The sequence below is a fragment of the Eptesicus fuscus genome, chromosome 2 (assembly GCF_027574615.1).
Source record: "Eptesicus fuscus isolate TK198812 chromosome 2, DD_ASM_mEF_20220401, whole genome shotgun sequence".
In the NCBI taxonomy this organism is placed as follows: Eukaryota; Metazoa; Chordata; class Mammalia; order Chiroptera; family Vespertilionidae; genus Eptesicus; species Eptesicus fuscus.
The window spans coordinates 87,982,157-88,006,863 of NC_072474.1; the positions used below are offsets into that span (position 1 = coordinate 87,982,157).

At 43.1% G+C, this 24,707-nt stretch overlaps 1 protein-coding gene across 1 annotated transcript in view; it reads left to right on the forward strand.

The window, feature by feature from the left end:
* CORIN (corin, serine peptidase) overlaps nucleotides 1-24,707 on the forward strand; it is a 192,648-nt gene that overhangs the window by 116,334 nt on the left and 51,607 nt on the right. Inside the window, exons 6-10 of the mRNA XM_008140283.3 lie at nucleotides 1,172-1,285; nucleotides 11,103-11,210; nucleotides 12,471-12,581; nucleotides 15,149-15,265; nucleotides 18,882-18,989. Coding sequence (XP_008138505.3) covers nucleotides 1,172-1,285; nucleotides 11,103-11,210; nucleotides 12,471-12,581; nucleotides 15,149-15,265; nucleotides 18,882-18,989 — 558 coding nt within the window. The remainder of the gene's footprint in view (nucleotides 1-1,171; nucleotides 1,286-11,102; nucleotides 11,211-12,470; nucleotides 12,582-15,148; nucleotides 15,266-18,881; nucleotides 18,990-24,707) is intronic.

Below are 24,707 nucleotides of genomic sequence, written 5' to 3' on the forward strand. Positions count from 1 at the left end.
ATGCAGACAGATGGAATTCACGCACTCTCTAGTCTAACACAGAAAAAAAAACACCAGCCTCACCATAGGATCAACACTTATTCCTTGAACACTTTCTCTTAACCCTGCAGAGAGGAGACTGTCTAGACCGGCTAGTACAATCCAAGTGTTTTTCACTTTAAATCTGGTTTCCTCTGCACCCTTCAGGAGTCTGTGCCTGTAGCCTCCTCAATACAAAATATAAACGCCTTTCATATTTCGGCAGGTGAAGTCCGTAGCTTTAATTTGTATCGCTATGGAAATCGTGGGGTTTAATGGAAAACCAGACTTTTGTTGTTGATATTGTGAGGATTGCACATGATAGCATCATAGAAACGTACCAAACCAACTAGTTGACTATTTTACTGTAACTTTCTCTGTGCAACATTGAATAGTGTTTCAGAAGGGAAGGGGGGTTTGTTTTTTGTCTTTGTTTTTTTCCTAATCATCACATGTATGTGGTTTATTATTGAAAGCTTTTAAAAAGTATTTGTTCAATAAATAGCACTTCCGTTTGAAATAGTTTTCAGTTATTAAGAAAAATACTCCCATTTGGTGGTGTCCCCACAGAGGCTGAACAGTCGATGGGGCTGCTCTCTTGAGCTCCAAGCATGACGCCTGTCGCTCTGCGAGCCCCCGGGCCCGCTTTCTTCTGCTTTCCCGAGGCCAACAGTCTGCATTTATTCCCAAGTCATCTCACAATGAAGGGGCTGGAGGGCCACAGGGGCACTGAGGACCATGAAACTGGGGGGATTTAGAAACAAATCTGTTGAACAGCAAGGGAAGTTTTTTCTTGTTCTTTATTTGCTTCTCCTGTTTTTAAAAGGAAAAACAAAAACAAAAAACCAAAGCATTATTCTGACGTTGTTTTTCTTTTTTTTTTTAAATAAATCTTTATTGTTCAGATTATTACAGGTGTTCCTCTTTTTTTCCCCCCCATACTTCCCCTCCACCTGGTTCCCCACCCCACCCCATGCCCTTACCCCTCGCCACTGGCTTTATTCATCGGTGTAAGACCTTTGTCCAATCTCTTCCCACATCCTTCAGACCCCCTCCCCGCTGAGAATTGTCAGTCCACTCCCTTTCTATGTCCCTGATTCCATTATATTCATCAGTCCCTTCTGTTCTGACGTCGTTTTCCTTCCCCTTGCAGCGTTCTGTGGAGGGGGCGAGAGCTTTCTGTGCGCCAGCGGGATCTGCATCCCCGGGAAACTGCAGTGCAACGGCTACAACGACTGCGACGACTGGAGCGACGAGGCTCACTGCAGTGAGTGTCAGGCCGCGGGGTCCCGCGGGGGGTGGGGACAGGGATGCTGGGCAGGCCGGGGCCTGGAAACCAGCCATTCCATTGCCTCGTCCTGACAACCGCAGCAGATTGCCTTCCAGAAGGGAGAGCGTGTTTACCTTCCCCGGGGCAGGCAGCACTGTGTTTGCACACCTTCCACAGGCCTGAGCTCACAGGACTCAGCAGCTCCGGCCGCCCTGGAACAGATCAAGGGTGGGAGTGTTTTTGCATCAAGTGTCTTAAAATGAGGAGAAGGCTTGTCGTTTATTTTGTTTGGATGAGGATTTTTGTTTTTGTTTTTAAAGCTTTAAGGGTATAAAGGTCAACTTTTTTAAAAAGGACATTTTAATAGGAACATTTTTTTGCCCTCAGGATTCTTAACGTTCACGACACAGCAGATGCCTAGCCTCTTGCTTGTTTATGCTTCCTCTAAACCGGAAGGTGGTCCATGGTATTCACTGTCTGAGATCCATAGCTCGGTGGGGTCAGCCTTAAACACCCGCAGTTAACTTACCATGGATTCGATTCGTTTTTTTGTGGATTGGTCTATTGTATTCGTTTGCTTGGGCTGCCACACAAAATTCCACAGACTTCATGACTTTTACAGCAGGAAGTTGTTTCTCACCTGTCTGGAGGCTGGGAAGTCCAAGGTCAAGGCCCAGCAGGGTTCAGTGTCTGGTGAGAGTTCTCTTCCCGGCCTGTAGGCAGCTGCTATCCTCCTGTGTGCTCACCTGACCTCTTTAAAGGGAGAGAGGAATATGAAGTAGAAGGAAGTAAAAGAGGGAGAGGGAGAGGGAGAGGGGGAGAGAGAGAGAGAGAGAGAGAGAGAGAGAGAGAGAGATATTGAGAGAGATTGGGGGTGCTCTTATCCTCTACATACAAGGGTACCACCCTATTGGATTAGTGCCCCACTCTTATGACTTCATTCAACCTGCATGACCTCCTCACAGGCCCTCTCTCCAAATATGGTCATGTTGGGGGCTAGGGCTTCAATCTGTGCACACTGGGAGAACAGACATTCAGTCCATAGCAAATACATATTCAGATTGCAAGTCATTTTACACTTAAGCAATAGATAAAAAGGAAAAATTAGCCTCAAGAATACAACGTAGGATCTGCATCCAAAACAGAACCATATGCTATTGTGTTCTAATTGCTTTTTAATGGTTAAATGAGCAGCAGTAGTTACTATGGAGAAAGCTGTGTTTTACTCCTTGTAGAAGTTGCCAATGCTTTGTAAGTGCTCACAATGATTCCTCTGGTCTATGTGTCAAATGGACCACCTTTTCTTCCACCTGAAGGGTTAGGATGCTTATTTGTCATAACTTTTGAGAGGCCATATATCATGGTAACATTTCAGATCAGTGTTTCCCAAACTGATGTTCCACAGTGCCTGAGTCTTGAAAAATGTTTGAGAGAAAAAGTAAGTTTGAGAAGTTCTATCAGATCTACTTCTTAGATACTTACAATTCATATTTTTGCCTTAAAGATTCTAAGAAATCCCACAGGTAAAAAAAAAAAAAAAAAAAAAAGACATACATTTTGCTTAACTTGGTATTTCCTCAAAATTATATGTTTACAGATACCCAAAGCTTAATTTATATATTTATTTATTCACTCATGCACTGATGCATTTTGCAGAATATCTAGCATCCTGTGGAACTTCAGTTATGCCACCCATATTTTCATAGATGTTTTCACTGAGACATTTGTTTTTATAATTTGGAATGCCCTCTTCAGGAAAACCTATGGCAGATGATTTTACATAAAAAACATTTTTGTAGGATGTGTATTTACATTAGCGAATGTTGCTGTGGACTTACAAGAAAATGCTGTGCAAATTACCCACGGAAGGGAATTGAAATAGAATTATATCAAATTTATGGGAATGGTGCCTCTCTCTCTGTTGCGCTGAGCATTGCAGTTTACACAGTGAGAGCTTTCTGCTGCATTCGTTGAAACTGAATTTGAAGGAGTGCATTTTCCTAGCCAGTGCCCAACAAGGATGGTGTTACTATTCTGGAAGGTATTTAGCAATGTCTTCGGGGCTGAACTGTTCCTTAAAGAAGATGCGGGCTTTCCTCATGGACACACTTCAGAAACGACCTGGTCGGGCCCGTTGAGGACCTACACTCCTCAGAATCCTTGTCTGTGAAGATGGTGGGCAGCCATTGACATCTTCGCATGCAATTGTTTCTGACCTCACAAGGTCATCTGCCTCTGTGGAATCTCGGCACGTGTGCTGGTAGAGGGTGCCACCCCCCTGCTCTCCCCACCCTGCAGTGAAGGGACCACAGCCATCAGAGTAAAGGAAGCCCACAGATAAGACACTTCTGAGCGGGAAGCACGTGGTTCTGGGCCTTCCCAATGAGGGGCAGGAAGGAGCCTGGTGCAGGGCTTCTGGCCAATGCAGGAGGAGGAGGGTGCCTTTAAAGAAAGGAAGGGGAGGTGTATTTTATTTGTGAGTTCCCTACTCAACTGTGCTGGAAGCATGCACCTCCACGATTTGACTTAATCTTCAGCAAAGAAGGTATTCTCGCCCCCTTCTGTTCAGGTGCAAAGCTGAGGCTTAAGGCAATGAAAACATTTGCCAGTGGTTCCAAGTGCTTAGGTGTGAACCCAGTCTTGAATGGGGCCAAGTCGAATGCTGTTTTCTCTGGACTGTGCTGCCTTTGACTTGCCCTTGTCCACTAAAGACTTGGTGAGTGATTATATTCTGATCACTGCGAGGACAAATGTCTATTTTGGATGCTCTGTTATGCTTGGGAGATGACTGTCTATTACAGGTATCGGGACTGCTTCCCGACTTTCTCCCCTAATTTTGCTGTGTTTATCAGTCTCCTCCTAAGTATTTGTAGAACGAGCAGATTTCCAACCACCTGGAACAATTTAATGATGCAGCATAAGGAATTTTAAAAATTAAGAAAAGTTTTCTTTTAAAAGTTTCTAGCTCTATGACGTTAGGCAGGCGACCTCTCTACCCCTGGTTTTCTCTGTCATCGAGATGGGTTGACAGTAGCATTTCCACATGGAGGGACTCTAATTCAGGTGGTTTTCCAAATGATGTTTCCAGTCATCACAAGTGACTGCACTTACTATATTCTCTTTACTAAGACAGGGATGCAAGTAAATATGAGAAATATATCCATCAAAATAATAAAAATATTTCATTCTACATTGAAGGAAGATGCTTCAGATGTCTGGAAAATTCACGTCTGTTTAGCGGCATTTTGGTTATGCTGAATCTATCCAACTATTGAATTCCTGCTCTGTGGGAAGCATGTTCTAGATGCCTAGGAAATATAATGACTCTTAAGACATGGTTTCTTTCTTCATGAGGCTTTTAATTTAATCAGGAAATGGCATAGAAGCACAGAGATCATTGAACGTGGTATTTTAGAAGAATCTAGAAGAGATGTCCCAAAGCAAAAGAAGAGTGGTGTAAACAGAAAGGGAGGTCCTGTGAGGAGGGTTACTGGGAGTTTGGTTGGTATGAAAGAGCTGATGAAAAAGATGGATTAAAGCCAGGCTCTGGATAGAGGTGATCTTTAGATACTGTAGAATAGTGGTTCTCTATTGGAGACAATTTTGTCTTCTAGGTGACATTTTTATAATATATGGAGACGGATTTGATTCTTACAACTGTAGGAGTTGGGAGCAATGCTATTGGCATTTAGTGAGTTGAGGTCAAGGATGCTGCTACATTGCATTGGGTAGCACCCCCCCCTCCCAACAAAGAATTATGCAGTCCAAATTGTCAACAGTACTTCCATTCAGAAACCCTTATCTAAAGATAGAAGTCAGGAGTCAAAAGTACCCAGGTAGACAAGAAGCCTGGATTCATCTCACAGCCCTGCTATTAGTGAGCTGGGCAACTGTGGGCAAACCATTTAACCTCCCTGGTCATCTGAAAATGAGGGGATTTGCAGGGAGAAATTGAGCATCCATACTTGAACCTTGAAATGAGGCAACACATTAATGTTTACAGACTCATGGAGACTGAGCAAATTGAGTGAAACCCTTGATAAAAGGTTTTCTGTTCCTTAGTTTTCTCCCTTAATCTCATGATCATTTTAAGAGACAAAAGTTAATAGTGTGAGGTGCCAAACTGAAATAAATATTAGCATGCAAGAACTTCAGAAGTAACATTTTGTATCAAGCTCTCATTAAGAAAAATGATCTGTATCTAGAAAAACATCTACCTCAGGTCATGCAAAATTATGCTTGTATTGAGCAAGAAAATCACAGCAAGTAGCTTTTGAACATTTTCATTCGTTGGCCCCAAATTGCACTGACAACATTTCTTTTCGGTCCAAATAAACATTGACTCCACTAAAAGAAGGCTCTGTGATCTTTGCTATTTGCTATGTATTTCTGGTTGTGCAGTGCCTCCAGTTCAGGTTTTGTGTGTTTACCAGTCACACAGACCTTAGGGAGGTAACAAGTTGTTTTCCAAATGTAGCTAATTTTGTATCTAACCTCTGAGAATGGCTTCTAACCAAGTAAGCCATAACAGTGGAAAGTTGAATCTGAACCTGTGTGTGTAAATAATAAGGAATTGTTTTCTTTAATGCTTGAGTCATCTTCATTTATGAAATAAATAGAAAATTCATGCACTGGAGGGGAGTCCCTCAGCCCAGCTTGCCCTCTCTCACAGTCCGGGAGCCCTCAGGGGCGGGAGGTGACCCAGCGATCAGGGGAAGGCGACGTCCCATCACACCTCTGCTGCTGCACTGCTGGCTGTGCAAGCCTCGGCTGGCCCTGGTTACCTGAGCCTCGGGTGGCCCTGGGCAGCTGGGCAGCTGGGCAGCCACCATCCGAGGCTTGCCTGCGCCTCAGGCCAGCCCTGGGAGGCTGGGGGGGCTGAGGGTGGGTCCAGCAGCACCATGCGCCTGCCATCCCCACCCCGGCGGGGCTGAAAGGACTGGGGGACTCCAGCAGGACTGAGGGGACTGGGCACCACCATCTTGTGGCTATGGGCACTGCCATCCTTTGTGATAGTGTGACGGTCAATTTGCATATCCCCTCTTTATTAGGTAGGATTTAATAAATGACAGCATTAATTTAAAAATATCTCAAATGAGGTCTTAGTGTGAATTACTGGGGATCCTAGAATAGGTCTCACAGAGGACACATGAATTATTGGAAATTTTTGGTGTGTTAATCAGATTCTGTAAGGAGTGTTTGATGCCCCAGTCCTACCATCAAAAGAAGTGAAATATACAGCTTAAAAAAAAAACAAAAAACCCTAACTCATATGGCTTAAAATATGCCACCCCTCCACCGCACCACCACTTTCAGGGAATGCGAGTACTTTGGCATTAATGGTCAAGTTGAGAATACTTGTCCTACCTAATAATAGACAAATATGCAAATTGACCATACCTCCAACACACCCACAAGCCACACCCATAAGCCACGCCCACCATCCAATCAGAGCAAGTATGCAAATTAACCCAACCAAGATGGCTACAGCCACAGAGAGCAAGGTTTCCTAGGTAACAGAGGAAGCCAAGCTTTCCACCTGCCCTTGCCAGGCCTAAGCCTCCACTCAAGCTACAAAGTTTCAATTATAGAAGGTAAACAAATTCAAACAGAAATGGAGGCAGAACGGAGCTTGAGAGAGCAGGCCAGGGTTGCTCCCGGCAACAGGGGAAGCAAAGCTTTCCGCACACCCTGGCCGGGCCCACCCGCTTAAGGCAACAAAGTTTCAATTATAACCCCAACACAAATGGCTGTGGGCCTCGGAGGGAGCCCCAGACTTGGCTCTGCTCCAGGCTACAAAGTTTCAATTGTAGAAGGAAAATAAATTCCAGATACCAGGGCCTCCGCTTGCGTTGCCAGGGGGCGTGGCCCGCCTGCAAACTACCACAGGCCCCTCGCTCAGGCCGCCCCATGCCCCAAGGGTACCCCACCCTGATCCGGGACACCCTTCAGGGCAAACCAGCTGTCCCCCACCCCTGTACCAGGCCTCTATCCTATCTAATAAAAGAGTAATATGCAGATTGATCATCACTGCAACACACAATATAGCTGCCCCCATGTGGTCAAAGATCCTGCCCCCATGTGGACACAAGATGGCCACCACAAGATGGCCAGCAGGAGAGGGCAGTTGGGAGGCACCTGGCCTGCAAGGGAGGGCAGTTGAGAGGGACCAAGCCTGCAAGGGAGGGCAGTTGGAGGTGATCAACACTGCAGGAGAGGGCAGTTAGGAGTGACCAGGCCAGCAGAGGAGGGAAGTTGGGGGCAAACAGGCTGGCAGGCAGAAGCGGTTAGGGGCAATCAGGAAAGCAGGCAGGCAAGCAGTTGGGAGCCAGCAGTCCTGGATTGTGAGAGGGATGTCTGACTGCCCGTTTAAGCCTGATCAATTGGGCCTAAATGGGCAGTCGGACATCCCTCGAGGGGTCCCAGATTGGAGAGGGTACAGGCTGGGCTGAGGGACAACCCCCCTCCGTGCACGAATTTCGTGCACTGGGCCTCTAGTTATTACATATTCTAGCATACTAGAACATCCCACAAGAGTAATTTAGGTGAAAACAAAAGAAAACTGAAAAAAGACCTTTTATAAATTTTCAAGAAAATACATGTATCTTGATGCACAGATTTCCCAACTCTGCTTGGTGGGCAAGAACACAAAGGTCAGAACCTTTTTCCGACTCAGCTAGCACATGTGCAGTAGTCCCAGTCAGCGATTGGGTGCAGAGTGGGGAGTTAGCGCCCTCTGCTGAGTGGGAGGAAGTAGTACAGCTCTCTCAAGGTGAAACTGGAACCTCTTTTTAGTTCTTATATTTTTCCTTATGATGGTTAATCTCATTTGAAAATTATTCAGCCTGGGGGACATGAAAATGAATACTAACAATTTCTTCATGTATATAAGTGTGAGCCTATGTGTTCACATGTATGTGTGTTTGTGTACACAAAACACCTTCTTAATGAGGGTGCTGAACAGATGACTTCTAAGGCTCATTTTGTTTCTAAAATGATGTTATTCTAAAGCATTTAAGTAACTTACTTTAAAAGAATAGAGCCCATTGTATGAGACAAGGCTTCCGCTTCAGGAGAAATGATCAGCTGGAATTCAGGGGACTGTACTACTGACGACTAGATGCTTGGTCTTCATCAGCCAAGTAGACTGATCCTCAAATGTACCCTTATTTCTCTCCTCTTCCATGTCCTTGTTATTCCCTCTACCTGAAACATGGTGAAGTTTTAATGCCATCCACACTTCTGCCCATCTTCCGTGATCTCTCTCCAGACTCAAGGATCTATTTTTGTACTGACTTCACTTCAAATAAGGGAAAAGATAATACACTTAAGAAATCTACTTTCTAATCAATGCAGGTATTTTTTACATATATTAATTTAAAACAGTTTTGCAGTTTTATTGAGGTATAATTTACAAACCATAAATGTATCCCGTTGGTTTTCAGTAAATTTAGAGTTGTGCGACCATCACCACAATCCACTTCTAGAACTTCTTCATCTCCCCCCAGATTTCCTCCCCACCTACTGGTATTCGCAGTCAGTCCCCAGAGAAGCACTTCTACTTCTCCACCCACAGATCACCACGGCTCTGATCTCTGACTCTATAAGTTTGCTTTTTATGGAAATTTTATAAGTGGATCACACAGCCTGTAGTCTTTGTGTCTGGTTTCTTTCACTTGGCATAATGTTTTTGAGGTTCATCTATGCTGTCACATGTATCACTAGTTCAATACTTTTAATTCTGAATAGTATCCCATCATATGAGTATACTACATCTTACTTATCCATTCACCAGTCGAGTGTTGGGATTGTTTCTAGTTTCGGGCTGTTATGAATAATGCTGTTATGAACAATGCACATACTAGTCTCTGTGTGGATATATGTTTCATTGCTCTTGGGTAGATTTTTAAGGGTAGAATTCATGAATCATATGGTAAAGTTATAGCTCACTTTCTAAGAAGCTGCCAAACAGCTTTAGACGGTGGCATTATAATTTTACATTCCCACTAGTGATATATGAGAGTTTCAGTTTTTCAGAATCCTTGCCAATACTTGCTATTGTCTGTCTTTTTTTATTATAGCCATTTTGGAGGTGTATAATAGTATCTTATTGTGGTTTTAATTTGCATTTCCTTAATAACTAATTATATTGAACACCTTCTCATGTGCCAATTTGCCATTTGTATGTCTCCTGTGAAGACTTTCAATTCAAGTCTTTTGCTAATTTGTAATTGGGACTTATTATTATTGAGTGTAAGAGTTCCGTGTATACTTTATCACATACATGATGTGCAAATATTTTTTCAGTATATAGCTTGTCTATCTTTTCATTTTCTTTTTTTTAAATAATATTTTATTTTTATTGTTGACATTATTACTGATATCCCCTAATTTCCCCCTTTTGTCCCTCTCCAACCAGACCCTGCCCCCACCTCCCTCCAGCCTTCACCACATTGTTGTCTGTGTCCATGGGCTATGCATATGTGTTCTTTGGCTATTCTCTTCATTCTCTTAACAGCATTTTAATTTTAATTATTTTTTTACTTTTGAATAATGTTTATTAGAAAGAACTTCCATTTAAATAATGTAATAATTGTGTAAAATACATTTTTAAGAGAATACTGTCTTGTTTTTATAAAATTGATGCATGCTCAGAAATTCAAATACAGAACTTAATATTTTTAGACGTGCAGATATTTTTAACTTTGTGAGGTCCATTTATTAACTTTTCTTTCATGGCATATGCTTTGTTGGCATATCTAAGAATTGTTTTTCTAATCCAAGGTCAAAGAACAAAGTTTTCTCCCCTATATTTTCTTCTAGAAGCTTCATAATTTTGGCTTTTACACTTAAGTCTATGATCCATTTTGAGATAATTTGTGTGTACAATTTGAGGTAAAGGTCAGAGTTGAGTTTTGTACACTTAAAATCTAATTATTCTATTACCATCTGTTGGAGAATATTCTTTTCCTATTGAATTATCTTGACATCTTACACACATTATTTTATTAATCTCTATTTTCAAGGTGTATTAACTAATGATCTCATACCAGTTTCATAGGTCAGTTCACAGACTCAGATTTTTAACTACTACACTCAAATTCCCATGGCTAGTGATGGCAGAACTAGGATATGAGTTCTGTTCTGCCCAAAAACAAGACGTATCTTCTTATTAAAATTTCCTCACATGTTGTTCATTCTAACATTAAACTGTATGCTTCCTGAAGCTGCATACCACTCATTCTTATCTTGCTGCCATACTCTAGGACAGTACTTGCTTATTTAAGGGTCACTCCATTGACTTAAGGGATCGTGTTTGTATAAAAGTAAGTAATGATTCTATAATCAAAATAAGTTTTTCTCTCTGTTGTGTTTATGCTTATCATGGATAAAACTAGACTTTCATTGCAAATGAAACATTTTTTAGGAAATAGCTACTTACCCTCTACTAAAGTCATTGCTTCTGTATGAACATGAACTTCCTGAGGAACTATCATGACTTGAGAATATCATTTCTCATATTTGACTATAAAGGAGCTTTCAGGGGACCTAAGGTGAAGACTCAGAAAGTGACAAAAGCAATAGCTTGGGAGCCAGAGGGTCCTAGTCCTGGCTCTGCAGTAGCTTGTTATGTGACCTTGAGCAAGTCATTGGATCTCTCTGCACCAGTCTCCTTACCTGTACAGCACCAGGCGTGGCCCAGGTTGTCACTGTGGTTTCCCTCCTGTTGATATGCTTTTGCTACATAGATAGAGTGCTACTGTAACATCACGTTCTGTTCAGATGGTGCTTGAGTGGTTTCTCTTATTTTCAGATTGCAGCCAGAATCTGTTCCGCTGTCACACGGGCAAGTGTCTTAATTACAGCCTTGTGTGTGATGGATATGATGACTGTGGGGACCTGAGTGATGAACAAAACTGTGGTAAGCAGCATTGTCTTCCCAAGGTTTTCATGAAACATTTCAGAATGTATCACAAGAACATGTAGCTTGTTGTTCTTTAATATGATTATTAGCAGGTTAAATTATAAAATGGTTGGTTTCTTAATTTTAGAAAGGGGAGGTGTTTTTCCAATTATGTCTTATGTATGAATGTAATGCCTCTGAAATACACAGTCATACTGAGGGAATGCTACAGAAATGGAGTGGAAAGGCCGCTGCAGGTTGTTAATATGTTATTATTATTTTCTCCTTAAAAGTGTTGTGTTTCTTCTCTGGTTCTTCTGGTGGCTCATGTTTAGATCTTGAACTCTTGAGCAAAATTTTTGCAGAAAGATATAGTATTTGTCCCTTGAGCCCCCTTATTTTTTTAAAAAAAATATGGTTTTATTTATTTTTAGAGAGAGAGGAATGGAGAGGGGAAGAGAGAGAGAGAGAGAGAGAGAGAGAGAGAGAGAGATCAATTGGCTGCCTCCTGCATGCCCTCTTCTGTAGTAGTGACATGTAGGGTTAAGATGGCACATTTATTTTATGTACAAAAACTTATCTTTTAAAGAATGAACCTACCTTTTAAAGGGTCTTGTTCAATTTTGAGTGCCATCTCTTGAATGAAAACCAGCAAAATTTCCCTTGCTTATTTACCTTTTTGACTTTGTGATTAACTTCAAAATGTTTAGGTTAGATATTGAATGACATAGGAACTTTGTAACATGGACAAAGGGAAAGCTGGGATGACGAGGGGCACTGGGCCAATGGGGTGAGACAGTATTTAGCATTGGAGACTATTGGGAGGAATGTAGGGAAAGGCTCAGGAGTATGATCGAAGAGTTCCTGAGACTGCGTGTGTCTGAAAACACGACAAAGCCGTCACAAATATGTCCAACCAGCTCTCTACCTTGTGAAATCCAAATCACAGTTCTGTTTATTGGAGCCAGCGTAAAATCACATGTTTCTCATAAGGAAAGAAAAGAGTGGCAAAACAATAAACAGCAACAAAAATAGCCGTGGGTCCTGAGAAAGCTGGACAGGGTTTCATCTGAAAAACAGATACTTGGGTCATAGTGACGGTGCCGAGGAGCCCACAGGCTTGGCTGGGAGGTGCATTGTGCCAGACCCAGCATGGGAACGTTGCTGGAGGTGTTGGGGCAATTGGAATAGATGCTCCTCAGTTGGAACCATGAGCCCGACCGGGCTAAGTGCCCGTCACGCTGGTTCCCTGCATCGCGCGGACTTTCCCTTCCCCAGACTGCAGCCCCACGAAGGAGCACCGCTGTGGAGATGGGCGCTGCATCGCGATGGAGTGGGTGTGCGACGGCGACCAGGACTGCCTGGACAAGTCTGACGAGGTCAACTGCTGTGAGTGCCCTAGGATTTTGTTTGCTTATTTGTCCATTTCTTGCCTGCGTAGACCAACACACTCCAGCTTCACTACCTAAACAGCCTTCCAAGGGAAAGATCCTTGTACCTTGGTCCTTGCCTAGAAAGATAATAATGGAATGGTGTGAGGGCAATGACAATGTAGTTAATGCACTTGACCTCCACACGTTTCTCCCCAGAACGTCAAGCTTTATTGGCTGGATCTGGCCCAGCAGGTGGCTGTTTTCTTTCTCTCTTTGCTCCCGCGTCCCCTTTCTGCACCCGTGACTTTGTCAAAGGGGATGCTCTCCCCAGAGGCTGGGGGCCTTTTCTATTGCAAATGACACATGAGTGGGTTGAGCCTCCTTGCAAGAGCCTCCAAACATGTTCTCAGGCACGATTTGTAGGAGAACATGGAGAGAATTGCCAGAGAGAAGAGAGCATTCGATGTTCATAGACTTACACAGAGAGTGAAAACAGTTGGAACTTTACTGCCTGCCGTATTCTGGGTGAGTGAACAGTCTCCAGGTAGCTGTTACACTATCTAGGGAATAAAATCAAGTATGGCTACTAATTGTTTTTTTCCTTTAGAAACTGCACTATACTCAGTAGAGACTAAGAGAATGATTGAATAGAAGCAGCTAGGTGTTAAAAAGCAAGTAATTGGACCTGAAAGAGTTAATATGATGCATTTAATGCATGGTTGCATGCATTACACTTTTTATTTCATCTTTTGCTGTCCAATACAAGTAGAAAAAAATGTTGGCATATAAGATATTGAATATTTAAGTTGCCTATAATTTGAGGCAACAATAGAAATGCAGGGTGCATGGTTTGTATTTTGACATAAGAAAAGTCATATAAATTATCAAATGCAATGCTGGACTTTCCCTTTCCCTGAATTGAAAATGAACTGGAATATCCCCGAGTCCTTGCTTAGTGGAACACAGTGACCCAGAGCAGACTGTATCTTGGCTGATCTGGGGAAAGCAAGGACATGATGCTCATGTACAACGATTCCGGTGATGAGCCTCGATTCAAGAATAGGGACTTTTAATGTTCAACAGCAGCTCGGTGGAGGCTGAGGTCATGTGAAACATGGTTTCCGATGCTCTAAAAGATGATAGTGATAGAATTTAGACAACGTTTAGGAACCGGGCGATTAATGGCCACTATACCATCCATTTCAAATGTCAGCTGTCCCAAGCAAGTTTTGAAATAAAGTGTTTATTGTATGCTAGGTATCTGCGTGCGCTTTCATATGCTTCATTTCATTGGCTCAGTAGGTCAGGCTGTCTGGAGTGACAGGCTGGCCTAGGACTCTGAGGAACCTGCCTGCACATTCCCGCCCGCCCTTGTAACAGCCATGTGACTGTGACACAGCCACTAAACTCTCTAAGCTCAGTTTCCTATTCCAAGCCAGGTCGATAATATCTCCCTTGCAAGCCTGTTGTGGGGATTTGAGATTAAATACAGAATGCCCCTAACAAAGCTATTGCCATAGAGTAAACTTTTAATAAGTCGTGCCTTTTATAATAGTAGCCTCACTACCACCATCATTAATATTACTTCCCATCGTGAGATTATCAAATAAAGTAAATCCGCAGCAAGTGCCATTTAACAAGGCATGAGAAATTCTAGAGAGAAACCATTCCATTTCAGAAACACTTGGCCTTGTTGTTTTTAAATTAGTGAGGCATTCATTCCTTTATACAGAACACTCAAGTAGTCAGAACACTCCATTTCCTGGCGAAGCCAGGAAAACAGGAACTGTTTCTAAGACCTACAGATTGAGAGAAGGGCTAGCAAACCACGTGACTATTGTTTTTTTTAAATTTCTTTATTGATTAAGGTATCACATATTTGTCCTCATCCCCCCATTCCCATCCCAAACCCCTCCCCATGCATGCCCTCACCCCCCTGTTGTCCTTGACCACTGGTTAGGCTCATATGCTTGCACACAAGTCCTTTGGTTGATCTCTCCCCTTTACCCCCACCCTCCCCGACCCTTCCTCTGAGGTCTGACAGTCTGATCCATGCCTCCTTGTCTCTGGGTCTGTTCTTGTTCATCACTCTATGTTGTTCATCATTTCCCCTAGATGAGTGAGATCATGTGCTACTAGAAATACACTTGTAAGAACCGAAAATGAGACAAGCAATAATGGTTATGCTGAAAGGCAAATGAATCAGTCTGTAGTGAGTTTCTTTCTGGGCCAACAGTTCTTTTGAGACCCAATTTCAATGTCAAACAGTTCCTTATGTGTACATGTCAGCACTGACATTACAGTTATGGATGGTGGACAAATGGTGGTAATGCAGGTCCGACCCTTTCTGGTTTGGTCCTGGGCAACCTGCAGGGACGCACAGCTGCTGACTGCTAGTATGGCAAGGCAACGTCAGCGTCTTCCATCTCTGGACTGCTTCTCTTCTGTCTTCATGTCTGGAGTAGTCCTGTCAATTCCTCTCTGTTGCCGGAATCCACATGGTCTTGGAGTTGTTTTCTGAAAATATACAAACATATTCTCGACCAAAAGTTAATAAAGGAATATTGTTCTGGCTTCCCCCAGCCTGCCGCAGCCAGGGCCTGGTGGAGTGCAGGAGCGGCCAGTGCATCCCCAGCACTTTCCGGTGCGATGGGGACGAGGACTGCAAGGACGGCAGTGATGAGAAGAACTGCAGCTACAGTAAGTGTGTGCTCTGCCCCCCCCCCCCCCGAAGCATGCCTTCACGTTGGGCCTTCCCCTGGGAACCGAGCAGTGTTGGAAGTTAACCGGATGCATAAATAGGATTCCCACGTGAAAATTTCCAGATTGCCTACCGCAGTGGCCCTCACAGCCCCGTCAGCCAGAAAACAGCCTGTTGAGGATTTCCTCAAGCAACTCCCACTGAAATATCATTCGCAAGGGTGAAAGGTAGAGGTTAAACACTTATACAGCATGGGGAGAGTCAGGTAACCGATGGGGAAAAGCAATGCTGTGATAAAGATTTTAGTATATGGTATTTGATTAAATTAGATTCCAATTAGCAGGAACTGACTTCTGAAATTAAATGTAACAGCTTCATAGAGTCACATGCCCAGAGATGCAGTTCAATGCCTCACATTACCAGGCAATACACTTAAACACACTTTAAAAGGAGTCTGATCTCCATCTGTGAAACTCAAAGAGAAAACATAAATCAAATGAATTGGTTTTTCAAATGTGACCATTTTTGTCAGAAAAGCAAGTTTCATGCTGATCATTTTAAGCCCCAGTTTATGTAGAAGTGTCTCTCAGCACAGGCTGGTAAGAATATTTCTAGACTTAAAAATCAATGCTTTTATGTCCTAGTGACCTTGCCATTGACCTTCATAGCCTGGTTAAGAGTATGGCTGTTGTCGCCCAGCTGCCTGATTCAAACCCAGCTGTGTTACCCACTATCTGGTTGATTTTAGGCGAGTTACTTAACCCCGATGTCTCAGTTTCCATGTCTGTAAACTCAGAATAATGATCACATCATTACTGACATGTAGTGAGAACTCAATTAATATTTGCTATTATTACACGGCCTTTATGTTGAAGCATGTCTTGGCTGTGTATATCTATCCCCAGCTAACGAGATGGGTCATCTGTAGCTAAATTAGTTTGTCATAATGAATATAGATCATTAGAATAGCTTTAATGAAAAAAGCATTTGAGACATAAAGGGAGAGCCTTTTCATCACCACTGTATTACATTAAAAGATACATAAGCAGCGCTAAGTTTTTAACAATTTAAAAATTCAGAAGGAAATCCTTTTCTACAACCACAAACCTCTCTTTGGATCAAGTTGTTCTTTCTTCCTACAGAATTCAAGTCTGTTTGAAATCATATTGGATTCTTCACTACACAAGGGCAGGATTTGTCAGTTGTTTTCTTACAGGTGTGAGATGTAAGAAAGTCACAAGATAAAATGGGTCAAAAAGTAAAATTTTAGCATCTTTATATTATTTACTCTAATGAAGTCAACTTAACAAATGTGTATTGTGGGGCTAATAATGTGGTCAACCACTGGGAATTTAGAGCCAAGTAAAACAGCGTTCAGGCCCCGAGCAGGGGGGAGAGACAATTAGATGCATGTTGATGTCTACCCAGGAAGTGAAGTCGCCGTGGGGGAGGCAGGGTGCTAGGAGACCTGACATGGGGTGGTGCCCTGGCAAAGGGCCCCAGGGACGCTTCCCTGAGGAAGAGATATTGGAACTAAGATCTGAAGAATGAGTGGAGGTAACAAAGGAGCGTGGGATGGGGAAAAGCATTTCAGACAGAGGGAGCCTCTTAGCCCGAAGTCCCAAGGAGGGATGGGGCGGGGCTTGCTTAGGGTGCTGGGAGGGGCCACTGCATTAGAGGGCGAGAGGGAAGAGGAACTTGCAGCTGCAGGAGGATTGTCAGCAGTGACTGCAGGCTGGTTGTGCCTGACAGGGCTGGGGAGGGGAGCAGGGACCCCCTTCTCCCAGGGCTTGGGCCCCATTGAAAATGTAGGCCTTTATCACCCTCGGGGGGGCTCTCTGCCTTCCTGTCTAGTCTCCCGAGGCTCCAGTGACTCCAGCGACTCCAGCCTCTGCACTTGCCTGCCCCGGGCCTTTGCATGTTCCGCTCTCTGCCTGGGAAACCCATCCTTCCCTCTTGTCCTAACTTGCCCCATCTGCCTGAAGAACTTCTTTGAGAGGCTTTCCCCTTCCTGCCCTTGCTTGGTTCCCTTAAATGGACCTCCAGTAAAGTAATGATCACATAGCGTTGAAAGGTTCTGTTCATGATGGCATCCCTAATTAGAGCATAAACTGTCAGCGTTTATATCTTTTAAGGCTCAGTGCCTTGTCACATAAATTTGTCACATAGCAGGCACTCATATACTGAACTAATGAATGCATGTTGTCTTATGAAATTTATTTAAGAGACTAAACGTGTGGAAATTAGCCTGGCTTGCCTTGCAAAAAAATTTTTTTTACTCTACTGTCATTAAAAAAAAGGAAAAGAATGACATCTCTGCAAGGCTATGATATATTGTACATTAATGGTACTTGTAAAGGAGAAAGAGTCCAGTATAATACAAATTATCTGAGAATCTATATATATAAAAGCCTAAGCAACCGTTAGGACCAAACAACCGGAACAACTGGCCAACCGGCCGGTAGCTATGATGCACACTGACCCAGACCTTGCTGCTGAGACCCTGACAGCCCCGAATCTGGTTCACCCGCACCCAGGACCCAGACAGGAGGGAGGAGGGAGCCCGATTCCTCGCGGAATCGGCCGTTGGTTAGCTTGCTGCTGGGGCCAACCTCCCATGGTCCCTCCCCATGGCTGGCTGGCCACCCCACCCCCATCAGCCCCAATCACTGGCCAGGCTGAGGGACCCCACCCATGTACAAATTCGTTCACCAGGCCTCTAGTTATAGATAAGAATGACTGTGTGTGTCCACATACTATCATTTATACTTTAAAATGCCTTGCAAGAGTCTCTAGATTCCAGCTGACATTTCTGAAAGTAACTGAATATAACAGCAGAGAGATGGAAAGAGAATGGGCAGTAATTTATTATCTTATCCATGTAATCTACAAATGACCAGGAAATCAATGGGAAAACCAGTTTCCTCTGTACATACCTTAAGGAAAAGTCATTAGGTTGACGTTACTGTGGTCTTTCATTTGGGAACTAGAAACCCAATTCTCAGGTCATCATGGCTCGGCCGGCATTGCTTTCCAAGGACACACAGAAAATAGGGGTAACAGCTGCACAGGACTTGTACTCTGATAGCGTCCTTGTTGTGTTGGTGTTGATGCCCTACTTATTATTGGGGAAAATATTTTCTTTCAAAGGGAAGACTAGAGTTGGGAGCAAATGAGTCTTTAAAATAATATCATTTAATATTCACAATTTCAGGATCTTTATATTGGTCTCTCTTTAAATTTTATTTTGTAATCAAATATATGCACCCATGTAAATATAAAACACTATCTTTTCTTTTCTTTTTTCATTAAAAGCAACAACGTGTGTGTGTGTGTGTGTGTGTGTGTGTGTGTGTGTGTGTGTGTGTGTGTGATAGGTTGCCTCTTATTTCCTCATTCCTACAGAATCCTTTTGAAATAATTGTGTCGTATTTAGTTGCCAGGAAAATTAAACCAGAAAGCATCTATTCAACATGTGTTCAATATTCTTGGAGACATTGGAAGGAAATTAAAGTTGTGTCATTCCTCAGCTCCACCAGACAGCCTCGATCCTTTAGATCCCAGCGTCAGGAATTTACAGATGATGAAAGCGCATGTACCTTTCCCCCCCTGTAGGTCAGACTCCATGTCAAGAAGGCGGCCAAACATGCCTCTACAATTCCTGCCTTGATTCATGTGCTGGTAGCTCTCGTTGTGACCCCAACACCAGTCTGAATAACTGTAGTAAGTACAGCAGCTGACAAATGCAATCCCCGTGGCAGGATGTGCATTCGGCTTTGTTCTTTCCCACTGACATTGAAATGCTGGAGTCTGGGATCCCTCCAAAAATATATGTATCTATTTTCTTTTTCTTTTTTTTTTGAAACTTGCATGTGGTAGCAGAAGAGAAACAAAATGGTCTTAATGAACTGAAATCAAAAACAACTGTGTCGTTGTGAATGGGCTATAAATCCGCATTGCTTAATATCATTACCATTACTTTCAACTCAGCATTAGCTCCTATATATTATTTTCTTGGCTCCATCTGCAGGCAGATGCTATTTTTCTTCCCTTTGAAAGTTTAGCTTCAAAAATGGAAACTTTATCCAAGAAGCAAATGTGATGTTCATCTGCGTAGCCGCGTGAAACTTCGGCTGTCTGTTCTTTTAATAAAATTTGTTCTCACCTTTCCAGGAACTCTGCTGACTTATAATGATCTTGCAGCCGTTATGTTAATGCTTTGGTGGCGATGTAACAGCTCCAAATGGTGTGAATAGCGGGCTCTCTATACCTGGTTTTCAGGAGGAAGGATTATTAGGGGAGATAGTATGGGTAGTGGAGGGCTGTGTAGATTCTCACAGGAAATTGAAAACGAATCAGAAAGACTCTGACTCTGATACTCACTTCTTTCACTTTTTATAATTAATTTTTGGTCTCACCTTCAATGTGAAGCTTAAAGTTAAAAGCAGGTCTGTTGCTTTGAGTTGATAAGAAAGTGACTTTAAAACATATATATATATATATTATATATTGATTTCAGAGAGGAAGAGGCAGAGAGAGAGAGAGAGGAACATCAATGATTAAAGAAAATCATTAATTGGCTGCCTCCTGCACACCCCACATTGGGGATCGAGCCCACAACTTGGGCATGTGCCCTTAACCGAGAGATCAACCTTGACCTCCTGGTTCACAGGTCGATGCTCAACCACTGAGCCACACCAGCTGGCAAGGTGACTTTTTTAGCACATACCCTCACAGTTGAGGGCCACGGGAAGCTTGGAGGTTGAAAGGGTTATGGGTTTGAGTCCTTGGATTTCCTGCAGTGTTAGGGTCCTAGTTTTACTTGGTGACCTTTCTGGGTCAATGTGGAGCTTGCTGGTCAATCTGGGGTTGCCCTGTAACCACTGGGGAGTCTCCAGGGGTGAAAACAGTGGGCTGGGAAGGAATTCAAGGGAGGCAGCCACTGACAACCCAGCTGACAGGTTTTTATTTTCATGAGCACTTACCTGGCTGAGACACAATACCCAGCCCTCCTCCAGTTCTCAGGTGAGAGAACAGTGCAGATAGATAGCAGTCTTACCACTAACACCCACTGCTCTTTACTCACTCTACACTGATTCAAGTGTATGCATGTGTGTACATGTGTATATGCATGTGTGTATGTCTGTGTACATGTACACACGTGTGCATGTATATGTATATGTACATATGTGTATACTAGAGGCCTGGTGCATGAGGGGGTGGGGTGTGTGTGTGTGTCCCTCAGCCCAGCCTGCACCCTCTCCAATCTGGGACCCCTCGAGGGATGTCCAACTGCCCATTTAGACTCGATCCTGGTGAGAATGGGCCTAAATAGGAAGTCAGATATCCCTCTCACAATCCAGGACTGCTGGCTTTCAACCGCTTGCCTGCCTGCTTGCCTGCCTGATTGCCCCTAACCACTTCTGCCTGCCAGCCTGATCACCCCCTAACCACTCCCCTGCCAGCCTGATCAATGCCTAAATGCTCCCCTGCTGGCCCGATTGCCCCTAACTGCCCTTCCCTGCCAGCCTGGTCCCCCCTAACTGCCCTCCCCTGCTGGCCTGGTCATCCCTAACTGCCCTACCCTGCTGGCCTGGTCGCCCCCCAACTGCCCTCCCCTGCAGGCCTGGTCCCCCCCAACTGCCCTCCGCTGCCAACCCAGTCACCCCTAACTGCCCTCCCCTGCAGGCCTGGTCCCTCCCAACTGCCCACCCCTGCTGGCCTGATCGCCCACAGCTGCCCTCCCCTGCCGGCCATCTTGTGTCCACATAGGGGCAGCCATCTTGTGTGTTGGAGTGATGGTCAATTTGCATATTACCTTTTTATTATATAGGATGTTCTGGGTCCATCATTTCACTTTGGTTATCTCCCAACCTACCCCAGAACTTTTCCAGAATTATTTAGTTACTTCACCTTGAACTTGAAATGAGTAATTTTGAACAGTGACAGTGTCATCTCAAAGACATATACTTATTATTAAAGTTTTTGGAGTTGTCTGATATGGAATGTCCCTTACTATTAGACTCAAAAAAGTCAAAATAACAGTGTTATCCTGTGTCAAATTTTGGTGAAGAATATGTTATCCTATTTTCTTTATATTTGAAATGTTTCAAAATTTAAATCTGTTATCTATCAAAAAAGAAGTTGTAGAAAGAACACTAGATGACTCTGGTTCATACATCTAACCAACATTTACAGCATGTGCACAATGGTCCGGGCACTGGCATGGACACTGGGCATGTTAGCGGTGAAGAAGAGGCATGATTGCTACCTTCCTGCAGGTGACTTTCCAGTGGGAGAGCACACTGCTGCCTTCCCTCTCATATATACCACCAGAAGTAGGGAGAGGGAAAGAGAGATAGAAACATCAATGATAAGAGAGACTTATTGATCGATTACCTCCTGCATGCCCCACACTGGGGATTGAGCTACACCTGGGCATATGCCCTGCCAGGGAATCAACCATGACCTTCTGGTTTATAGGTCAACGCTCAAACACTAAGCCATGCTGGCCGAGCTTGTTTCTCTTTATATTCTTCAGATACACTCAGTTTCCCCAGTGTCTCACTGTCTCACTGTCTCATCACTTCTTCCTGCACCGTAGATCTTCTGGCCTGATCTGCCCATACATATTCAGCACTGACATCCCCTCTTCTGAGTGCCAGGCACTGGCTAGACACTGGTCCCACTCCTACAGTGTGTATGTAGTGTATATGCCTAACTTCCAGTTTAGAGTAAAGATATTAGTCCTTATCTTTCAAAGAGCTTCTGGATCATAGACATTTTCCGTAATGATGGACTGGTAGCATCTCCTCTCAGAAAACTCTGTGTGTACTTGAAATGTGACTATTTGAAGATCCTTATGAGTAGAGAGGTATAATTACTTAGATTCTGAGTCACAACTGCACAGAACTCTTTCTCTGGCTCCTTCCAGTGGAGAATATGAATTTGGAGAATGTGGCTCTTCGGTCTGCTTGAGTCAGTGTCTTACTGGACTTCTAGTCCTTGAAGACACTGGTTCTTGCCATCCCATAAAATATGATATAACTTTCTAATGGTCCCTGAAGGCATACTGGGTGGCACCCAGGCATCAGTATGTTTAAAATTCCCAGTTGACCCCAACGTTCAGCCCAGTTGAGAATTATTGCTTTAGTGAACTGCTCATGACTAGGCCACCGGAGTATGTGACATCTCCAAAACTGGATATGAAAAAGTCTTCGTAATTTTCCAAAAAGGTGCATGACCTATCTCAGATTCCCAGAAACGACTACAATGAGAAGAAAGCCTATATAATATCCAAAGAACATATATTCATAGCCCATGGATACAGACAACAATGTGGTTAGGGCCAGAGGGAGGTAAGGGCAGGGTCTGGGTGGAGGGGGGCAAAGAGAGGAAATGGGGGACATCTGCAATAATTTCAACAATAAAAATAAAAACCTATAAACTATATCTCTGATGACATTGTGTACTGATAGGCTTGAAGGATCACAGTATCACCACATCTACTCATAGTCCAGAGTCTTTATCATCTTTGGGCCCTTCTGGGAGGCAAAATACAGAAAAACACAGACATAGCTTTTGTCTCGCATGGAGGGACTAATTCTCACTTCTGCCTTGTAATAAATATGCAGTCCAGACATCTGGGGGAACCCGGTGAACAGAGCAGCTCTTGGGCATGTGTCTTTCCCTGCTCTCAGCTCCCTTGATCACCGTGGCTGTATGCCTCAGGAGCTCTCCCAAACTTTCCACCGTGTTCCATCAACCTTTAGTTCTACATGCATTTTTTTTTCTTCAACACCAAAACCTTGAATAATTTGCCAAGGTCTATGCATTTTTCTGCCCTCTCCTTGCCCTCTCTAGTTGGAAGGAATAAATAATATGGTGTTTGGTAAAGAGCCAAACACCACAATGGCGGGGAACTTCAGTCCTTGGAAGCAAATAGTAGATGAGAGAAATGAGCCCTTTGTGAGAGCATCACCAACCAGTCAGTAAAAAAGAAATGATTAAATTCGAATATTACTAGTTGGTGATGCAGTGATTGAATGGGTCAGGCATTGAGCATCGACATCTGCAGATGTCACACAAAAAGAGGACTCAGACATGTGCCCTCTGATGAAAGAACCCAGCAACCCCTTCTGCCAAGGGATGAATCCCAACCAGGCCTCTCTCTCTGTATTCAGTTATCAGTGCTCAGGAAACAGGGAAGGCAGTGGAATGTGTTTCACTGCACCAAGACTGTGCAAGCAGCAAAATCTGGCACATTCTAAGATCTGATCCCTGAGTTCTTCAGTAGTTAAAGGAAAAATAAAGGCATGGAGGGGGAACCCAGATATTATAAGATACTTAAAAGACAAGTTAAAAAATAGTAACTCGGGTGGTGCATACTTATGTAATAAAACTATAAAGAAGAACAAGGGAGTGATAACTCTGGTACCCAGTAGTTACTTTGGGGGGAGTAGAGAAGGTTGATATAAGACATATACATAGGAAGGGGATGCTCAGCAAAGTTCAATTTCTTGAACTTGGTGGAAGTTACAAGGGTGTACACCTTATAATAACTCATCAAACTATTAAAAATAATAATGTACATATGTTGAATCATTATGTTCTACACCTGCAACTAATATAATATTATGTCTATTATATCTCAAAAATAATAAGGACAGAGACAGCGTTTGAGGCAAGGATAAATCTTGGAATATTATATATGCCAATGGGTGTTGAAAAGTGACATTTTCTCATGTAAATAACCATCATTTAGTACATGATTTCCAGTAGCTTCAGAGTATTTCCTCACAAGGATATAACATTGTTTAGTTAACGATCCCGTCTTTGGGTTGAGTTTAATAAATCTTGTCTCAGACTTTGAAAGGTCGAATACCACTGAGACTCCATCAGGGTCATTTTTTTTTTCAACAGATATTCATGAAATCTCATTTAGGTTCAGGATACTGTGCTAAGCACTGTGTCACTCACATTGGAAATGGTGCTATGGCATTTGAGCATTCTCACATGTTTGTGACTCGGTTGCCCTCTAGTGGCTATTGCAACTCCGGCTAGGGAGTGAGTCTAATACAATAAAGAAACTTATTGGTATCATAAATCATAGAATTTGAGGCTGACAGATATCATGAGAATTTCTTTTGCTTAGCACTCTATGAAGAATGCACTATGAAGGAATAAATCCCAAGATTCAGTCAATCTTCCAACATTCAATAAAGATCTCTAGAATAATAAATGATAATAACTTAATCCATTCATCCCCCTCAGTTCTGAAACACTTAAAGGTTAGATCTTATCCCAGATCAAAAGCAGTAAGCTCTCCATACATCAAAAGGGGGGAAATTATTCATGTGATATATCTATTAATCAACTAAATGAAATGCACTAATAAAAAGTTAAAATTGGTAGGGTGGTAGGGGAGCAGAGAGAAAGGAA